General features: G+C 44.0%; 1 protein-coding gene across 1 annotated transcript in view; it reads right to left on the bottom strand.

The window, feature by feature from the left end:
* Nucleotides 1-19,838, bottom strand: part of LOC126411226 (beta-glucuronidase-like) — a 136,423-nt gene that overhangs the window by 89,965 nt on the left and 26,620 nt on the right. Inside the window, exon 3 of the mRNA XM_050081349.1 lies at nucleotides 9,012-9,194. Within this exon, the coding sequence (XP_049937306.1) occupies nucleotides 9,012-9,194 (183 nt within the window). The remainder of the gene's footprint in view (nucleotides 1-9,011; nucleotides 9,195-19,838) is intronic.

Raw genomic sequence — 19,838 nt, forward strand, 5'->3', positions numbered from 1 at the left:
GACTAATTTATACTCATGCATGTGAACACAGGACCTAGAAAAATCACAGGAAACCTAAATCTGCATGGCTGGATGTGGATTTGAACTGTCATCCTCCTGTATCTAATCCCAAATACATAAATAGGGTCAAAAATTATATCCACCAACATAATTACTGAGATTTTGTACTAATGTTTATTTTATTTACATACGTCCTTAGAACCTATCGAGTTGTCTTCTGGGCCCAAATTTAATCAGTCATAGTAGAGATTGCACAAAAAAAGTTGGCCCACATCTGCACAAATGGCATACTAGAAGAGGGGCAGCAGTAGTGATGGGGGCTCTGGCTAGAGTGAACACCATGTGGTAGGGGAGGTATATTTCAACAGCTGAAGTCTACTCACAAACACCTATCTCATGTAATTTGCAAGTTATAGCTAGTAAGTCTGGAAATGATCGTAGTGACAGGTTTTGTCGTACAACCAACAACTTCACAAATGGAGAAATTCAAATTCAACAGTTTCTTGTTATGTTATGAAAAAAGAAATAAACAGATAAACAAAAATTCAAACAAAGCAAAACAAATCCATACATGCACTGCAAGAAAGAGATCTCAAGGACAAAAGAGATGTAAAAAATAAACCATCAGAGACAGTCTCACTAACTGCAATACACTAACAATATAAAATAAATAACAGGGCTCATGCAGAAATTATGTGTCAGTCATCTGACGACCTGTTCTGCAACATCAGCTACAAATAAAATTTCTTCTTCTTCTTTTGCATCTTTCAGGAGAGTGAAGCCTTGGAAAGTACTTGCAGCTATGGTTCCCTTCCTTCTTTGCTCTCTTTATTACACAACTGTAATGCTAGCAGTTCCTGTAGCCCTCTCAGGCCCAGTTTTTATTGAGATTTTTGCTTCCTTATTTGCCTCTTTTGACATAAATTTAATGACATTGCATTTAAACACATGGTAGTTTAACGCTTGTGCAACACAAGCTGCCACTTGGAACACCAAACTGAAAGGGGCACCAGAAGTCGAACAGTTGCATGATTTCTAGACAGGATGTATCTCAATTAGAAGTGGCTAATTCCACGTCAAAGATTTGACACAGTGCATATCGCAGTGAAAACTGACACAGATGAAAATGTACAAGGGATATGAGAGCCATGGGAGGGTGGAAGGATGGGGGATAGGCGTGCAGAGGCACCAAATGAGAAGTCAAGGCACAAAGAAATTAAAGACATTAGCTGCTAATGATCACTGATATATATCAATGGGCTGAGTTGAAAATTTGTACCGGAGGGGGATTCAAACCCAAGTCCCCTGATTACTAGGCAGATGCACTGACCACTACACCATCCGGACATATTAGTGACCCAAATCACATGGGCTACAGTAGCTCGCTTCCCGTCAGACCCATGTTCCCAGTTTATACCACATGTGACCGATGTGGTGTCCCTGCTCTCATTTGCCTCATTACTCGCAATATCTTGCTAATTTCTGTAAGAGTTCGAGCTTAGTGTGAATCTGCACTGAAAGGATCGTTGGCTGTTATTACCTTAATTACTATAAGTGGATATGATCCTGCAGTCACTGTGAGTCAAAACACAAGAAATTAACAGTATTTGCTGCTTGTGGGCACTGAATTATATCAATGGGGAAAGATGACAGTTTGTGCTGGACTGGGATTCAAATCCGGGTCTCCTACTTACTAGGCAGATATGTGCTGGCCACTACGACATCCAGACACTTTGGTCACCACAGCTGCATGAGGTACCCTAGCATGCCTCCTGTCAGACCAGAATTCTCTGCTTATATCACACATTACTGATGTAGTGCCCTTGCTCATTAGCTTCATTACTCGCAGCTTCTCGCTGATTCCCATAAGAGTTCGAGCTTGGTGTGCATCCATAGTGGAGAGGTCATTGGTTGTCATTTCCTTAATTGTACTTATATACACTGAGGTGACCAAAGTCATGGAATAGTTGGAATAGTGATATGGTGATAGTATCACATACACAGGCCATAAAAGTTTTTGTATTTGTGGAGCTATCATTTGTACTCAGATAATTCATGTGAAAAGGTTTCCAGTGGGATTATGGGTGCATGATGGGATTAACAGACTTTAAATATGAAACGGTAGCAGGCCAGATCTGGTGTGTGTATGTGTGTGTGTGTGTGGGGGGGGGGGGGGGGGGGGACTGGGGTATCTAACCCGGGAGGATATTTCAGGGGGCACCAAAGTCATATCATAGAAGAAAAAAACCTCCTTTCACAAAGCCCCTAGCATCCAGTGCAAATTGTTCTATTAATTATTCTGATTCTGAAACACATCCCTGATGGTTTTTGAACATTTTTGAACACATTATATGCTGATTTCTGAACGAATCACAAGTTTACTTTTGAATGCATGCGTAGTGTATGTGATGTCTCTGCCAGGGGAATGCCCGTCGCATCAAGAAATTGAAAACTTTCCCACAGACAAAAACAGACGGGGCTATACGAGCTGAGCCAAATAATCCCAAACCGGTGAATACCAATCGTTGCTTGTTTGTGTGGTTGATTGTGTGTGCAAATGATAAATGTTGTCATAATTATTAGCGAAATCCATAGATTCAGGCTACCAGAGTGGAAACAGGAATAACGGAGAAGAAAGATTACATATGATCTTCTCGGTAGCCTATATCCAAGAAAATGAAATTTTGACAGAAAATTTTAGCCAGATCACTACACTACTAAGGGCCAGTTGTACAGTACCTGATTAGCAGCTGCTGAAGCTCTATTCTCAGAATAGGACCGAAAATGCATTGTACACACAATAACACCTAACCAGAGAATAAACATGGGATAACTAAACCAGTGATTCTGGCAAGGTTAGTGAAGTTAACCGGAGAAAAAGTTTTGACAATTGGAGGAATAGTTACAGAATTACTGATGACAACATTGTTTGTTCAGAATGAGAGAGGAGAAGAAATGGAGACACACACAAATTATATGGAAGAATACGTCGATTCCAAATTTATTTAAAAATTTCGTAATACTACTACTTTTCGATCTCATATTTGAGAAACTGGAGCATATGGACGAAATGTGAAACTATTTCTTAGCATAAAACTTTTTGCCTGTAATAGCCCTACTAGGCATTTGATACTGGTACTTCATGAATTATATTCTATCGTGTTATTTACGTAAATTTGGTAGATAAAAATTACCATTTGTGCCAAAACGGTCTAGCTTACTTGGGGTGTATTACAACTGCTGTAATAATAGAAATACCAGTTTCGTTTTATCTAGCAGACAGTGACAAAATATACGTAATAAGATCTAGAAACCACATCACTCTTGGGTACTATTCATATTAACAGTTTTTTTCTATATTTGAGAACGACATTTTGATTTGATTTGAAATACAGTGACGTGCGATAGCAGAATGCTGTGTGAAGAGGTGTGGCACTGCACTTTGTCACATTTAAGACCAAAGAACATGCCTTACTTATCCTCTAACATATATGTTTTATACATGAAACACTTCAGAAAGATGTGCGCTACAAAATATATATATATATATTAATAGAGGGAAACATTCCACATGGGAAAAATATATCTAAAAACAAAGATGATATGACTTACCAAACGAAAGCGCTGGCACGTTGATAGACACACAAACAAACACTAACATACACACAAAATTCAAGCTTTCGCAACAAACTGTTGCCTCATCAGGAAAGAGGGAAGGAGAGGGAAAGACGAAAGGATGTGGGTTTTAAGGGAGAGGGTAAGGAGTCATTCCAATCCCGCGAGCGGAAAGACTTACCTTAGGGGGAAAAAAGGACGGGTATACACTCACACCCACACACATATCCATCCACACATATACAGACACAAGCAGACAAGCATTTCCCCTTAATCACATAAGGTACAATTCCGTCTGCTAGTGTCTGTATATGTGTGGATGGATATGTGTGTGTGTGTGAGTGTATACCCGTCCTTTTTCCCCCTAAGGTAAGTCTTTCCGCTCCTGGGATTGGAATGACTCCTTACCCTCTCCCTTAAAACCCACATCCTTTCGTCTTTCCCTCTCCTTCCCTCTTTCCTGATGAGGCAACAGTTTGTTGCGAAAGCTTGAATTTTGTGTGTATGTTTGTGTTTGTTTGTGTGTCTAACAACGTGCCAGTGCTTTTGTTTGGTAAGTCACATCATCTTTGTTTTTATATATATATATGAAAAATCTTTTTTTTGTTGTATTCTTTTTATTTTTTATGTCCTGTCTCAAACGCTCGAGTGGGAGGGGGTCAGGGGGCGTCACTATCAAGTTTTTACCCAGGTTCTGAAATATTGTAGATCTGGAGCTGAATGGTAGTTTGGAATTCAATATTCTATGATCCACAGTGTCAAGAGCGTGCCAAGAATACCATATTTCAGGCATTACCTTTCACCCGGAACAGTGTAGTGGCCAACGGCCTTCAGTTAAAGATCGAGGGCAGTGGTGTTTGTGTAGAGTTGTCAACTAACACTGCGAGAAATAACTGCTGAAATCAATGAGGGATGTACGACTAATGTATCCATTAGGGTAGTGTGGCGAAATTTGGAGTTAAAGGGCTATGGCAGTAGACGACCGATGACACTGCCGTTGCTAACAGCACAACATTGCCCGCAGCGCCTCTCCTGGGAACATGACCATATCGATTGAACCCTAGTTTTGGAGATCTTGTAGCAAGCAATTGACTCCAACGAATAAATGTGTCTCTGTTATTTGAATGGAGGTAGTCTAAATTACATGCCCATGATGATGTCAGAGAATTTATGTGGAATATGAAGAAATGCATTATGAGCTCTGAGTCTGAACATAATGGCATCTCAGGTAGTTTGGTAAAATTAATAGTGGATTCAAAATAGAACCCCATAGTAGACCTGTATGTTTGGTTTTCTAGCACAGTTGATGATCTCAATGACTGATGCAGTGATCTGTTTCAGGAGCTCCAAGCATTATTACATCTGCTTACTGACAGTCTGGTTGGGGGTCTGCATGTTTGTATATTTAAAGCCGTTGCATAGAGGAAATGAGACATTGAGCTTCAGCATTTATTAATACTTTCTTTGTCATTAGGCAATCAGCCTTTGCTCTTTGTCAAATTTAGGTGACTAACATGAGTTGCGTTTCCCTTTAATCACATAAGGTACAGTTCCGTACAGTAAATGGCACAACTCCAGTAATAAATATAGACTTTGAACAGAAGTCTGTAGCTTTATTTATTTATTTATTTATTTATTCATCTGTGGAACAATAAATATTGTATGGATGTCGTCAGATTACAACACATGAGCACACATTTACATTTACAATTAAACAGGTTTCTCATATTTTGTGCAGTTTTTATAACTAGTCATACACCTATTTATAATTAGGCTACATAATATTTTGGTGATAATGTCATATGTTGCTAATAATCTACATCTATGTTGAATATTCTTTTACAGTATAAAAACATTTACTTACTAAAAAGGTTTTAAGCTTTTGTCTGAAAGTGAGGGGCTCATTTATTTCTTTAATTTCTTGTGGTAATTTGTTGTACAGTTTTATCCCATTGTAAAGGTAGAATTTTCAAAATTTTTAGGTGTGTCCATTGATGAGAGGTTAAAGTGGAAGCAACACATTGATGGTCTGCTGAAACGTCTGAGTTCAGCTACGTATGCTATTAGGGTTATTGCAAATTTTGGTGATAAGAATCTCAGTAAATTAGCTTACTATGCCTACTTTCATTCACTGCTTTCGTATGGCATCATATTCTGGGGTCATCATTGAGTAGAAAAGTATTCATTGCTCAGAATAATTGCTGGAGCCCACCCACGGTCATCCTGCAGACATCTATTTAAGGATCTAGGGATCCTCAGCGTAACCTCACAGTACATATATTCACTTATGAAATTTGTTGTTAATAATCCAACCCAGTTCAAAAGTAATAGCAGTGTGCATAGCTATAACACCAGGAGAAAGGATGATCTTCACTATGCAGGGTTAAATCTGACTTTGGCACAGAAAGGGGTAAATTATGCTGCCACAAAAGTCTTTGGTCACCTACCAAACAGCATCAAAAGCCTGACAGATAGCCAACTAACATTTAAAAATAAATTAAAAGAATTTCTAGATGACAATTCCTCTACTCATCGGCTGAAATTTTAGGTATAAATTAAGGGAAAAAAAACAACTTAAACCTTAGTGTCATGCAATATTTTGTGTAATGTAATATCTTGTACAGACATCTTTTATTATCCTGACACATTCCACATCATTACGAAGAGTCGTATTCATGATCTATGGAACAAGTATTAATCTAATCTAATCTAATTTAAAGGAGTTCACAAAATAATATATCTGTATCTTTGGCCCCTATTATATTTCTTGTGCATCATACCAAATACTGCTATTGGACATGCTCTTTCCTATAACAGAAGGGTAGTCTTGGTGTTTTGCACTGTAGTGCTCTTGCTAAGAAAGAATTTTCTGCTGTATAGAAACTGAAGGCCACAATGATACTAAACTGACATATAGTATTGAGTATGGTATATCATTCGTGTAGTCACGACAAAGGGTTTGGCTACAGTACTGCTACAGGTTGGGGAATGTTCTGCAAGACCAATTGATAACAGTAAAATGATGGCCCGTATTGAACTTCAAATAGTTTCAGAAGACATAGTCATATGGTGGTCATAAGCACTTGCCTTCTTTCATCCAGTGAACTGAATGGGCTGGTGAGACCAACAACTTGGTATTTACCACGCAGACAACAATTCGCCATAGGTGAAAGAGACTATTAGACATTACAGTTCACAGATTGAATCGTAGCTGGACGGATAATAATACTCATAACACAGAACCACAGACTGTCTTGAAGCAAATAAGACCTAGTAAACCCCTATGTATAAAACAGCTTCAAACGTCTCATTATAAATATCATACTTTGCTAATCCATTAATGCTTTAAATATTTGACGTTAAACACATAAGCGAGAAAAAGTTTAGGAAAGGATTGAAATTGCGCTTAAGGTTTGTTGGAAGTCGCGAAGTGCTTCGCAAAGTGCTCTCATAATGAAACGCTAGATGAATTTAGCTCGGGTAATCGGCGCTCCATTTTAGACAAAATCTAGTTTTTCACTTATCTTGATGTTTATGAAGCCACATCTCCTGAAATATGCGTTGCACAATGATATAAGTTTGGTGGTGCATTTACTGATATGTGTGTGTGCTGTTTGTAAAGCGTGTTACAAATGGAGTTCGTAGTAAAGAAGTCAAAAATTAAAACGTTATGCCTGATGCTGAAGTTTGAGAGCGTGAACAGCGAAAACGTAGTATGCGATAAATTTGTTTCCTTTCATCATTTTGTTCGGGATATCAGCGAGTAAAAGATTCGTAAATGTTTGAAATTATGTGTAAAGTTTGTAGGAAGTTGCTAACTGCTCTCATTCGCAAATACTGGCTGCAATGAAGTATGAGTGTTTGTGCGCCGTCAGTTACGCGGTTGAAAGACAAACAAAGAGTTTCTACACTACTGGCCATTACAATTGCTCCACCAGCAAGAAATGCAGATGATAAATGGGTATTCATTGGACAAATATATTATACTAGAACTGACATGTGATTACATTTTCACGCAATTTGGGTGCATAGATCCTGAGAAATCAGTACCCAGAACAACCACCTCTGGCCGTAATAACGGCCTTGATACACCTGGGCATTGAGTCAAACAGAGCTTGGATGGCGTGTACAGGCACACCTGCCCATGCAGCTTCAACACGATACCACAGTTCATCAAGAGTAGTGACTGGCGTATTGTGACGGGCCAGCTGCTCGGCCACCATTGATCAGACGTTTCCAATTGGTGAGAGATCTGGAGAATGTGCTGGCCAGGGCAGCAGTCGAACATTTTCTATATCCTAAAAGGCCCGTACAGGACCTGCAACATGCGGTCGTGCATTATCCTGCTGAAATGTAGGGTTTCGCAGGGATCGAATGAAGGGTAGAGCCACGGGTCGTAACACATCTGAAATGTCAATGCGAACAAGAGGTGACCGAGACATGTAACCAATGGCACGCCATGCCATCACGCCGCGTGATACGCCAGTATGGTGATGACGAATACACGTTTCGAATGTGTGTTCACCGCGATGTCGCCAATCACAGATGTGACCATCATGATGCCTTGAACAAAACCTGGATTCATCTGAAAAATGACGTTTTGCCATTCGTGCACCCAGGTTCATCGTTGAGTACGCCATCGCAGGCGCTCCTGGCTGTGATGCAGCGTCAAGGGTAACCGCAGACATGGTCTCCGAGCTGATAGTCCATGCTGCTGCAAACGTCGTCGAACTGTTCATGCAGGTGGTTGTTGTCTTGCAAACGTCCCCATCTGTTGACTCAGGTATCGAGACGTGGCTGCACGATCCGTTACAGCCATTCGGATAAGATGCCTGTCATCTCGACTGCTAGTGATACAAGGCCGTTGGGATCCAGCACGGCGTTCCGTATTACCCTCCTGAAACCACCGATTCCATATTCTGCTAACAGTCATTGGATCTCGACTAACGCAAGCAGCAAGGTCGCAATACGATAAACCGCAATCGCGATAGGCTACAATCCTACCTTTATCAAAGTCAGAAAGTGATGGTACGTGGTAGGAAACTTTCCTCATGTCAGCACGTTATAGGTGTTGCCACCGGCTCCAACCATGTGTGAATGCTCTGAAAAGCTAATCATTTGCGAATCACAGCATCTTCTTCCTGTCATCTTCGTGGTGTAGTAATTTTAATGGCCAGTAGTGTAACTGTTAGAGGTGTCTTGGTATGTTAAAATTTTAACGTAAGATTAAGATAGCATTTTAAATTTTTAAGTTCTGTCAATAATCATAATTTTGTTGCCTCTGGAAGCCGTTAGATAGGCAACCTGCAATCATTAGTATGTCGGCTAAATTTATCGCTACAACACTAGCACAGTAAGCACGTACAGTAAACAAATGTACAAATCAGGTTACGTACCACTTCAGCAGAGTAGCAGACGCTACCAAAGCGCAGCCATATGCGTGTGTCTGCGCCATCCCATGAGCGTGGTACGAAGAAGTTCCTGTCGTACCAGACCAGCCCCACGTGGTCGCGCACCTCCTTCATTGTGGTCACGTCGTTGTAGCTGGCCGGCACCGGCATCGTTAGCACATCTCCTGTCTGAAAAGCAGAGCAATGACTTGCACTGCACACATGGCAGTCATACGGGCAGTACTAAAGAAGCAATTTAGACTGATAGTTGTGGCACAGTTTTTATTGTGTATACAGGGAGTACATTGATAATAGTAATTGGCAGTTATAAGAGTCGAGGGAGTCACACGGGCAGTACTAAAGAAGCAATTTAGACTGATAGTTGTGGCACAATTTTTACTGTGTATACAGGGAGTACATTGATAATAATAACTGGCAGTTATAAGAGTTGAGGGATATGAAAGGGAAGCAGTGGTTGGGAAGGGAGTGATTTTTTGTTTTTGTTTTGGTTTTAGGGCGCAAAACTGCTATGGTCATTAGCACCCGGTCCGTGACTTAGGAAACAGTAAAAATCCGAAAATGGAAACCAGCAGCAATGGGAACGAAAGTCATAAAATTGGAGAAACTAAAAGCAGAAGGAAGGCTTAAAAATCCACTACAGAAAGGGGTTGGCTGTCCCCAAAAAAAGCTTCAAATTACGGACGTCATTTCACTGGCACTAATAAACTCGAGAACGCGATCGGCTGAGCGCGTGTCATCTGCTAAAATCGACGATATATCAGGCGACAGCTGTAGACGAGAGCGTAACGGAGTAAAATAGGGGCACTCAATTAAAAGGTGTCTTACCGTCCATAGCTGAGAGCAGTGGGGGCAGAGTAGGGGTGGATCGCCGCTTAAAAGATGTCGATGGCTAAAAAGACAGTGCCCTATCCGGAGTCTAGTTAAAATTACCTCCTCCCGACGACGCGTTCGGGAGGAAGAGGTCCAAGCACAAGGAAGAGCTTTCACGTCCCGCAATTTATTATGGGGAAGTGTCGACCAATGTGCGTGCCATAAAAGAACTACACGACGACATAAAACGCTCCGTAGATCGGCGAAGGGAATCGATTGAATAGCTAGCCGAAGAAGAGAGACTGCAGCCTTAACTGCTATATCAGCCGCCTCATTTCCACAGATACCAACGTGTCCCGGGAGCCAGAGGAACGCCACTGAGACGCCCCCCAGGTGGAGCAAGCGCAGACAGTCCTGAATCCGGTGGACCAGAGGGTGGACAGGGTAAAGAGCTTGGAGACTGAGGAGAGAGCTGAGAGAATCTGAACAGATAACATACTGTATCCGCTGATGGCGGCGGATGTAGTGGACAGCCTGGAGAACAGCGTAAAGCTCCGCAGTATAAACCGAACACTGGTCTGGAAGCCGAAATTGATTTGGGGTGTCGCCAACAATATAGGCACTCCCTACACCAAACGATGTTTTTGAGCCATCGGTGTAAATAAATGTGGCTTCCTCCATTTGTGCACATAGAGCAGAAAATGCCCGACGATAAACAAGTGAAGGGGTACCATCCTTGCGAAACTGACAAAGGTCACGGAGCAGGCAGATTCGGGGACGGAGCCAATGCGGTGCTATACCCCAAGTTGTCAAGAAGGTTTTAGGAAAGCGGAAGGAAAGAGAATGGAGCAGTTGACGGAAGCGGACTCCCGGTGGTAGTAGGGAGGAGGGGCGGCCTGCATACCCTACATCAAAGGAGGCGTCGAAAAAAATGCCATGGGCTGGATTAGCAGGCATGGAAGACAGATGGCTAGCATAACGACTCAGAAGGACTGCTCGCCGATTGGACAGCGGAGGTTCAGCAGTCTCAGCATAAAGGCTTTCCACAGGGCTGGTGTAAAAAGCTCCAGACACTAAACGTAATCCACGGTGGTGGATAGAGTCGAGACGCCGAAGAACAGACGGCCGAGCAGAGGAGTAGACTATGCTTCCATAGTCCAATTTCGAGCGCACTAAGGCGCGATAGAGGCGGAGAAGGACCACTCGGTCTGCTCCCCAGGAGGTACCATTCAGGACACGGAGGGTGTTGAGGGATCGCAGACAGCGAGCCGAAAGATAGGAAACGTGGGAGGACCAGCACAGTTTTCTGTCAAACACAAGACCCAAGAATTTAGCGACGTCTGAAAACGGAAGGTTGACAGGTCCTAGATGTAAGGAGGGTGGAAGAAACTCCTTACGTTGCCAAAAATTAACACAAACGGTCTTACTGGGAGAAAAACGGAAGCCGGTTTCGATGCTCCAAGAGTGGAGGCGATCGAGACATCCTTGAAGACGTCGTTCAAGAAGGCTGGTCCGTTGAGAGCTGTAGTAGATCGGAAAATCGTCCACAAAGAGGGAGCCCGAGACATCAGGAAGGAGACAATCCATAATTGGATTTATGGCAATGGCAAACAGTACAACATTCAGCACGGAGCCCTGGGGTACCCCGTTTTCTTGGGAGAAAGTACGGGAGAGAGTAGTGTTCACCCGCACCCTAAATGTGCGCTCTGCCATAAATTCGCGAAGAAAAAGGGGCAGCCGACCTCGAAAGCCCCAAGAGAACAGTGTGTGGAGGATGCCTGTCCTCCAACAGGTATCGTATGCTCTCTCCAGATCAAAAAATATTGCTACTGTTTGGCGTTTCCGGAGAAAATTGTTCATGATATAAGTGGAGAGAGCAACAAGACGGTCAACTGCAGAACGATGCTTTCGGAATCCGCATTGGGCAGGTGTTAAAAGACTGCGGGATTCCAGCCACCAAGCTAAACGGTAATTCACCATACGCTCCAAAACATTACAGACACTACTCATGAGAGAAATGGGGCGATAGCTAGAGGGGAGATGTTTGGCCTTTCCAGGTTTCGGAACAGGAACAACGATAGCTTCCCGCCATCGTCTGGGAAAAGTACTGTCGGTCCAAATTCGATTATAAAGGCGAAGGAGGTAACGCAGACTATGGGTTGATAAATGCAGCAACATTTGGACGTGGATACCATCCGGTCCTGGGGCGGAGGAGCGAGAAGAAGAGAGTGCATGTTGGAGTTCCCGCATGGAGGAAACTGTACTATAGCTTTCGCGATTTTGAGAGAAGAAAGCAGGAGGTTGCACTTCCGCTGCACGTTTCTTCGGGAGAAACGCTGGCGGGTAATTTGAAGAGCTCGAAATCTCAGCAAAGTGCTGACCCAATGAGTTAGAAATTGCGACGGGGTCCACTAATGTATCATGCGCGACAGTGAGCCCAGAGACCGGGGAGAAACTAGGCGCGCCTGAGAACCGTCGAAGCCGACTCCAAACTTCCGAGGAGGGAGTGAAGGTGTTAAATGACCTAATAAAGAATTTCCAGCTTGCCTTCTTGCTATCGCGGATGACACGACGGCATCGTGCACGGAACTGCTTATAGCGGATACAGTTGACCAAAGTAGGATGGTGGCGGAAAACACGAAGAGCACGTTGCCGCTCACGTATTGCGTCACGGCATGCCTCGTTCCACCAAGGAACTGGGGGGCGCCGGGGCAATTCGGAGGTGTGTGGTATTGAATGTTCCGCAGCTGTAAGAATAACGTCGGTAATATGTGTGACCTCATCGTCGACGCTGGGCAAGTGACGGTCATCGAATGTCGCCAGAGACGAAAAAAGTGTCCAATCGGCTTGGGCAAATTTCCAGCGTGGCGGGCGCATATATGACAGTTGAGGATGCAGTCTAAGACACATGGGAAGTGGTCCCTCGAGTGTGTATCATCAAGGGCGAACCATTCGAAGCGCCGAGCTAGCGGAGCAGTACCGACCGCAAGGTCCAAATGAGATAAGTTTATCGTTGAGGCAGACAAAAATGTAGGGACCTCAGCGTTGAGGCAAACTAGATCCGCTTGGTGGAAGACGTCTAGTAATAGTGAGCCACGTGGACAAGGATGTGGAGATCCCTAAAGCGGGTGGTGGGCATTGAAGTCCTCAACCAGCAAATAGGGGGGTGGAAGCTGACCAAGAAGATGAAGGAGTTCAGCTCGTGCCATTGGTGTGGACGATGGAATGTATACAGTACAAAGAGAAAAGGTATATCCAGAAAGGGAAAGACGGACAGCGACAGCTTGGAAGGAAGTGTTTAAGTGGATTGGGTGATAATGGAGAGTATCATGGAGAAGAATCATGAGTCCTCCATGGGCTGGAGTGTCTTCAACAGAGGGGAGATCATATCGGACGGACTGAAAATGAGGGAGAACAAAGCGGTCATGGTGACGCAGCTTTGTTTCCTGAAGACAGAAGATGACCGGCGAGTAGGATCGTAAGAGGATCGACAATTCATCCCGATTGGCTCGAATGCCGTGGATATTCCAGTGGATAATGGACATAGGGTGAACAGAAAATGGAGGAATGTGACCAAGGTTGCCGTCAACTCAACGACTGCTCAGAGCTTGCGACCAACAGCATGGAATGGCATTCAGCCGAAGGCAGAAGATCCTGATCCATAGGTTGTTCAGGAGCAGCTCCTGCCACCAGCGATCGGCCGGTTGATCGGCTGCCAGCAGTGCGCCTCGGCGAAACAGAAGACGCCCGAGGGCGATTTCCGCCAGGTGGTGCTGTAGATGGGACACGCCTTGGCGGAGAAGGAGATGAACTGGGTTTCTTTGTAGCCTTCTTGGAAATATGATGTTTAGATGAAGGAGGAACCGATGGTTGTGAAGTTGGGGTACGTAAAAAATCTTCACGAGTATGCTCTTTTTTCGAAGTCTTGGTGTCTGACTTTTGGGCTCGAGATTTAGCAGAACCCGATGAAGGGTGAGCCATAGAGTGGGCAGGCGAAAGTGGTGAGGTTGAATGGGCGATCTTTGCGCTGGCCGATCTGACGACCGTGGCACTAAAGGTGAGGTCGCAAGTCTGCGTGGCCGCCTCCTTTGTTGGGCGAGGAGAAGCAAGGACAGTGCTGTATTTTCCTGTCTGAGGCCCGGTGGGCTGTCGACTGGCGAATAATTTTCGAGCAGCAAAGGTCGACACCTTTTCCCTCAATCTGAATTCCTGGATGAGCTTTTCGTCCTTAAAAACGGGGCAATCTCGAGAGGAAGCAGCGTGGTCACCCACACAGTTGATGCAGCGAGGGGATGGAGGTCGACAAGCACCCTCATGGGCATCCTTGCCACACGTAACACATTTGGCCGGATTGGAACAGGACTGGCTGGTGTGATTGAACCGCTGACACCGATAGCAACACGTAGGGTTTGGGACGTAAGGGCGAACGGAAATTATCTCATAGCCTGCTTTGATTTTCGATGGTAGTTGAACTTTGTCAAATGTCAAGAAGACAGTGCGGGTTGGAATGATGTTCGTGTCAACCCTTTTCAGAACTCTATGAACAGCCGTTACACCCTGGTCAGACAGGTAGTGCTGAATTTCTTCGTCAGACAATCCATCGAGGGAGTGTGTATAAACGACTCCACGTGAGGAATTTAAAGTGCGGTGCGCTTCAACGCGGACAGGGAAGGTGTGAAGCAGTGAAGTACGCAGCAATTTTTGTGCCTGGAGGGCACTGACTGTTTCTAACAACAAGGTGCCATTCCGTAATCTGGAACAACACTTTACAGGACCTGCAATTGCGTCGACACCTTTCTGAATAATGAAAGGGTTGACCGTGGAGAAGTCGTGACCTTCGTCAGACCGAGAAACAACAAGGAACTGTGGCAACGATGGAAGAACTATCTGTGGCTGAGACTCAGTGAACTTATGCTTGTGAGCAGACATAGTGGAAGGTGAGGAAACCATTGCGGAAGAATCCCCCATGATTACCGGCGTCTCCGATGGCGCGCTCCTCCCTTGTGGGGGCCCTCTCTGAGGGCACTCCCGCCTTAGGTGATTGTTCACACCTCAGGTCACACCTCCCGACAAACGGATGGAGGGACCAATCGGCACTTTCGGAAGGTATCAGCTCGGGTAATCACCCCTCCCTGGGTCTGGCCGTTACCAGGGAAAAACAAAGAAAAGGAAAGGAAAGAGGAGAGGTCTCAAACGCCGCAGTGGAGAAAAGGGTAAAGAGAAGAGGTAAGGAAAAGAGAAGGACAAAAGAAGGATGAAGACATACAAGCAGAGAAGGCGAAGAATGTGTTACATTTACGAGTGTCCGTCTCCGGATGTAGGCACAAACCATACTCACAGATGGGGAGAAAGGGAAGGAAAGAGCCAGAGGTGAAGGGAGGAGGGGCGAAGATGGGGGAGAGGGAAGGATGCGGAAAAGGAAGGTATGCAGCCCGGAAAGAAAGGAGGGCCACATTTGCTCGGGGTCCCATGCTCGCTACGCATGTATCCACAAAAGAGTTGTGGACCCCCTGGGGGGGGGGGAGGGGAGGGAGTGAGGCAGGGTTGTAGCCTATCCCCAATGTTATTCAATCTGTATATTGAGCAAGCAGTGAAGAAAACAAAAGAAAAATTCGGAGTAGGTATTAAAATCCATGCAAAAGAAATAACAACTTCGGGTTCACTGATGACATTGTAATTCTGTCATACACAGCAAAGGACTTAGAAGAGCAGTTGAACGGAATGGACAGTATCTTGAAAGGAGGATATAAGATGAACATCAACGAAAGCAAAACGAGGATAATGGAATGTAGTCGAATTAAGTCGGGTGATGCTGAGGGAATTAGATTAGGAAAGGAGACACTTAACGTAGTAAAGGAGTTTTGCTATTTGGGGAGCAAAATAACTGATGATAGTCGAAGTAGAGAGGATATAAAATGTAGACTGGCAATGGCAAGGAAAGTGTTTCTGAAGAAGAGAAATTTGTTAACATCGAGTATAGATTTAAGTGTCAGGAAGTTGTTTCTGAAAGTATTTGTATGGAGTGTAGCCATGTATGGAAGTGAAACATGGACGATAAATAGTTTGGACAACAAGAGAATAGAAGCTTTCGAAATGTGGTACTACAGAAGAATGCTGAAGATTAGATGGGTGGATCATGTTACTAATGAGGAGGTACTGAATAGAATTGGGGAGAAGAGGAGCTTTTAGCACAACTTGACAAGAAGAAGGCACCGGTTGGTAGGACATGTTCTGAGGCATCAAGGGATAACAAATGTAGCATTAGAGGGGAGCGTGGAGGGTAAAAATCGTAGAGGGAGACCAAGAGATGAATACACTAAGCAGATTCAGAAGGATGTAGGTTGCAGTAGGTACTGGTAGATGAAGAAGCTTGCACAGGATAGAGTAGCATGGACAGCTGCATCAAACCAGTCTCAGGACTGAAGACCACAACAACAACAACAACAACACATTGATAATACCGACAAACTGCAGCGACAGTTTCCTGACTTGAAATGGAGGGAAAAAAACCTTATGAACATGTGTTCAGAGATGCATCGTTGCCACAGTAGATGGCGCAGACGAATGAAAGTACCTTTGACCCTGCGCCGTGTGTTCCTTGTGTGTTTCAGGATGTGTGAGTGACGCAGCGTGCCGAAGCAGCAGGAATTGTCCGGTATTCATGTTCGGCAACAAGCAGACATGGTGTTTGTGTATGCCCGAGCAGATGGAAATGGCCGCGAGGGAGTACGACTATACCAAAACAAAACAAGGAGCCTCACAGACACCAACTTCATCACACAATATGTCGAGCCCTTTTTGAACGCTTGTGTGATCGTGGGTTCTTTCAGACAGACGAACGCGCTGGGAGGAGGTTGGACTGTGTGTACACCATATTTGGAGGACCGGTTCTGTAGGATATTGAGACAAATCCTAATACAAGCTCCAAGCAAATGGACAGCGAACGTGGTATAAGGCAAAGTACGATTACTACTATTACTATTACTGGCAACGAGTGCAAGGATTATCAGCACCAGATTTCCCTCTACGGGAAGAATTATGTCCATGTTTTTTGCACCAGATCACCACGGTTATGGGGTTTCTGTCATCTGTCCTCTTTACCGACGAAACAATTTTTACCAGAACTGGCATCATGTCTCTGCATAATCGTTACCTGTGGGCTACAGATAACACTCGGGGAATGGTCGAGGCAACTCATCAGTATCGATTCAGTATCAACGTGTGGGCAGGGATTCTTGGCGACCACATACCAGGTGATCAAAAAGTCAGTATAAATTTGAAAACTTAATAAACCACAGGATAATGTAGATAGAGAGGTAAAAAATGACACATATACTTGGAATGACATGGGGTTTTATTAGAACAAAAAAAATAGAGTTCACAAAATGTCCGACAGATGGCACTGGACAGCAAAACTGCTACCATGACGGGTGAAAGGTACGCTGATATGTTACAGAATCGCATCATCCCCAGCCTGGCTGATAAACACCTGCTGGAACGTACGAAGTTTATCCAGGATGGCACTCCACCCCATATTGCTAGACACGTGAGAGATCTCTTGCACACGTCATTTGGTGATGATCGTGAGCTCAGCCGCCACATTCGTCATGCTTGGCCTCCCAGGTCCCCAGACCACAGTCTGTGCGATTATTGGCTTTGGGGTTACCTGAAGTCTCAAGTGTATCGTGATCGACCGACATCTCTAGGGATACTGAAATACAATATCCGACGCCAATGCCTCACCATAACTCTGGACATGCTTTACAGTGCTGTTCACAACATTATTCCTCGACTACAGCTATTGTTGAGGAATGATGGTGGACATATTGAGCATTTCCTGTAAAGAACATCATCTTTGCTTTGTCTTTCTTTGTTATGCTAATTATTTGCTATTCTGATCAGATGAAGCGCCATCTGTCGGACATTTCTTGAACGTTTGTATTTTTTTGGTTCTAATAAAACCCCATGTCATTCCAAGCATGTGTGTCAATTTGTACCTCTCTATGTACATTATTCCGTGATTTATTCAGTTTTCAAATTTATACTGTCTTTTTGAACACCCGGTACATTGACTGCTTATTATTCCACAACGCCACCACGCGGAGTGGCCGCGCAGTTAGAGGTGCCATGTCACTAATCGTGTGGACCCTCCTGACGGAGGTTAGAATCCTTTCTCGGGCATAGGAGTGAGTGTTCTCCTTCACATTAAGTTAGTTTAAGTAGTGTATAAGTCTAGGGACGGATGACCTCAATATTTGGTCCCTTAGGAACTCACACACATTTGAACACATTTCCACAACGCCTCGACGGAGCAACATACCTGGATTTCCTGCAGCATACTTTGCCTGGACTGCTTGTCAATGTGACAGGTTATGTGTGAGTTGGTGCGTCTCTGGCGCCAGTTTCCATCGATCGTCATTTTGATCTTTGAGTCGACTTCGATGCTTATTTGGCTTCTGCTCATCTTTGGCGGCTCGGATTTAACGGCAGCGCGTGCGATCTGCTGTGGAGGTGTGTCAGGATCGGGGGTGAGTGGAGTCACGTGGGACTGTGTACATAGGCAGCACTGCAAGAGGACGAGTCGGACAACGAAGAAGCAGGGCCAGCAGCTACTGCGTGTTGAGTTGTGAGGGCAGATCTACCGCCCATGGTGATTTGGTTTTCCTAGAGGTGGAAGGACAAGCTCCTTCGAGTCTGTTATAAGCTACGCCGGCCGATTGAACTGGAGGCACTGAGTTGCTTCGGTGGGTTGCGTGTGGCTTAATTGAATATGCCAGTGTACTAAAAATCCTTTGGAATTGTTTAAGTTGTTTATCACTTACCTCGGTGTCATGACTAACTATCTTGATGGCAGTTGAGTAAGTGTGGCTACACCCAACCAACCGACATGAAGTGTGGTTAAAGACGTAGATAGAAGTGCAACGAGTAGTGAGTAAGTCCGGCTCTGGCATTTCAAGACAGGCCGAAATACGTCCTCTATTCTACCTTGTAGTTCATTTGGTAGTTTCGCATGTAAATGTGCGCCGAGATAATTTTTGTCATCTTAACTTTAGGGTATGATTTTTAGCGAACTTATTAACTAAAGTTTAAGGGCTGGCATTGGTCAAGTAACTCACGGAGGCTAATTTGTTTCTATTCAGTTGTATTAATCAGCTGTTTTCTAGATAACATTGTGTAGTTTATTTCTCAGAATATTGTCTCCCGTTGATGTGTGTTGTGTTACAGATAATTGGCAGCCGTCGACGCCAGCATACTGGGAGCAGAGCACCATAGGGGCAGAGAGATATTTAAGGCCCTGTCCTCTCCTTTGCATTTGGGTTATGTTGTCACTGTTGCGTGATTCCATCTTTCCGGTGGCGAGTTATAGCATCTGAAGTTCCATTGCAGTGCAAAGTTGAGTACATTACTATGTCATTTCCTGTCTCGTGGATCCCTCATATTGATTTGAATCCTTGGTCTGCTCGTGTCTATCGCTAATTCACACGCAACATTGAAGCAACCTCAGTTTAGGGGTATTGCCATATGGTCATGTTCTAGTTGTAATCATTCTGAGAATATTGTTGATTAATCAACTGAGTAAGTAAATTTGAAGATTGGTTTGGTCAAAATTAAAGCACCTCCTTAACTGTTTTAGTCATCTGTATATAGTTTTGTTTAGGAAAGTTGGCTAGCCAAACCGTAAATGATCTGTGTTCTTACCCTTAATCTTTTGCTCAGTTGATTGGAAGTAATGAGAGTTCTGATGGGAATTGTATGGACATTTTTACTATTGAAGTAAAGCTTTACCTAAGTATATTTACCTAGTCATATTCAAATTTCAAGTTTTACGGGTCTTGTTCCAGGTTTAAGAAATTCATTTGTGATTTGTTCAAGTAATCTGGCCTTGTAAGGCAGTTTCCTGTATTATTGTGATTGTTATTTTATAATGCTTTTGATTGTAATGAAATATGTAGCAACTACAACGGATTACTATTGTGACTTTGGTGTGTCACTACCATCAAC

The sequence above is a fragment of the Schistocerca serialis genome, chromosome 1 (assembly GCF_023864345.2).
Source record: "Schistocerca serialis cubense isolate TAMUIC-IGC-003099 chromosome 1, iqSchSeri2.2, whole genome shotgun sequence".
Lineage (NCBI taxonomy): Eukaryota > Metazoa > Arthropoda > Insecta > Orthoptera > Acrididae > Schistocerca > Schistocerca serialis.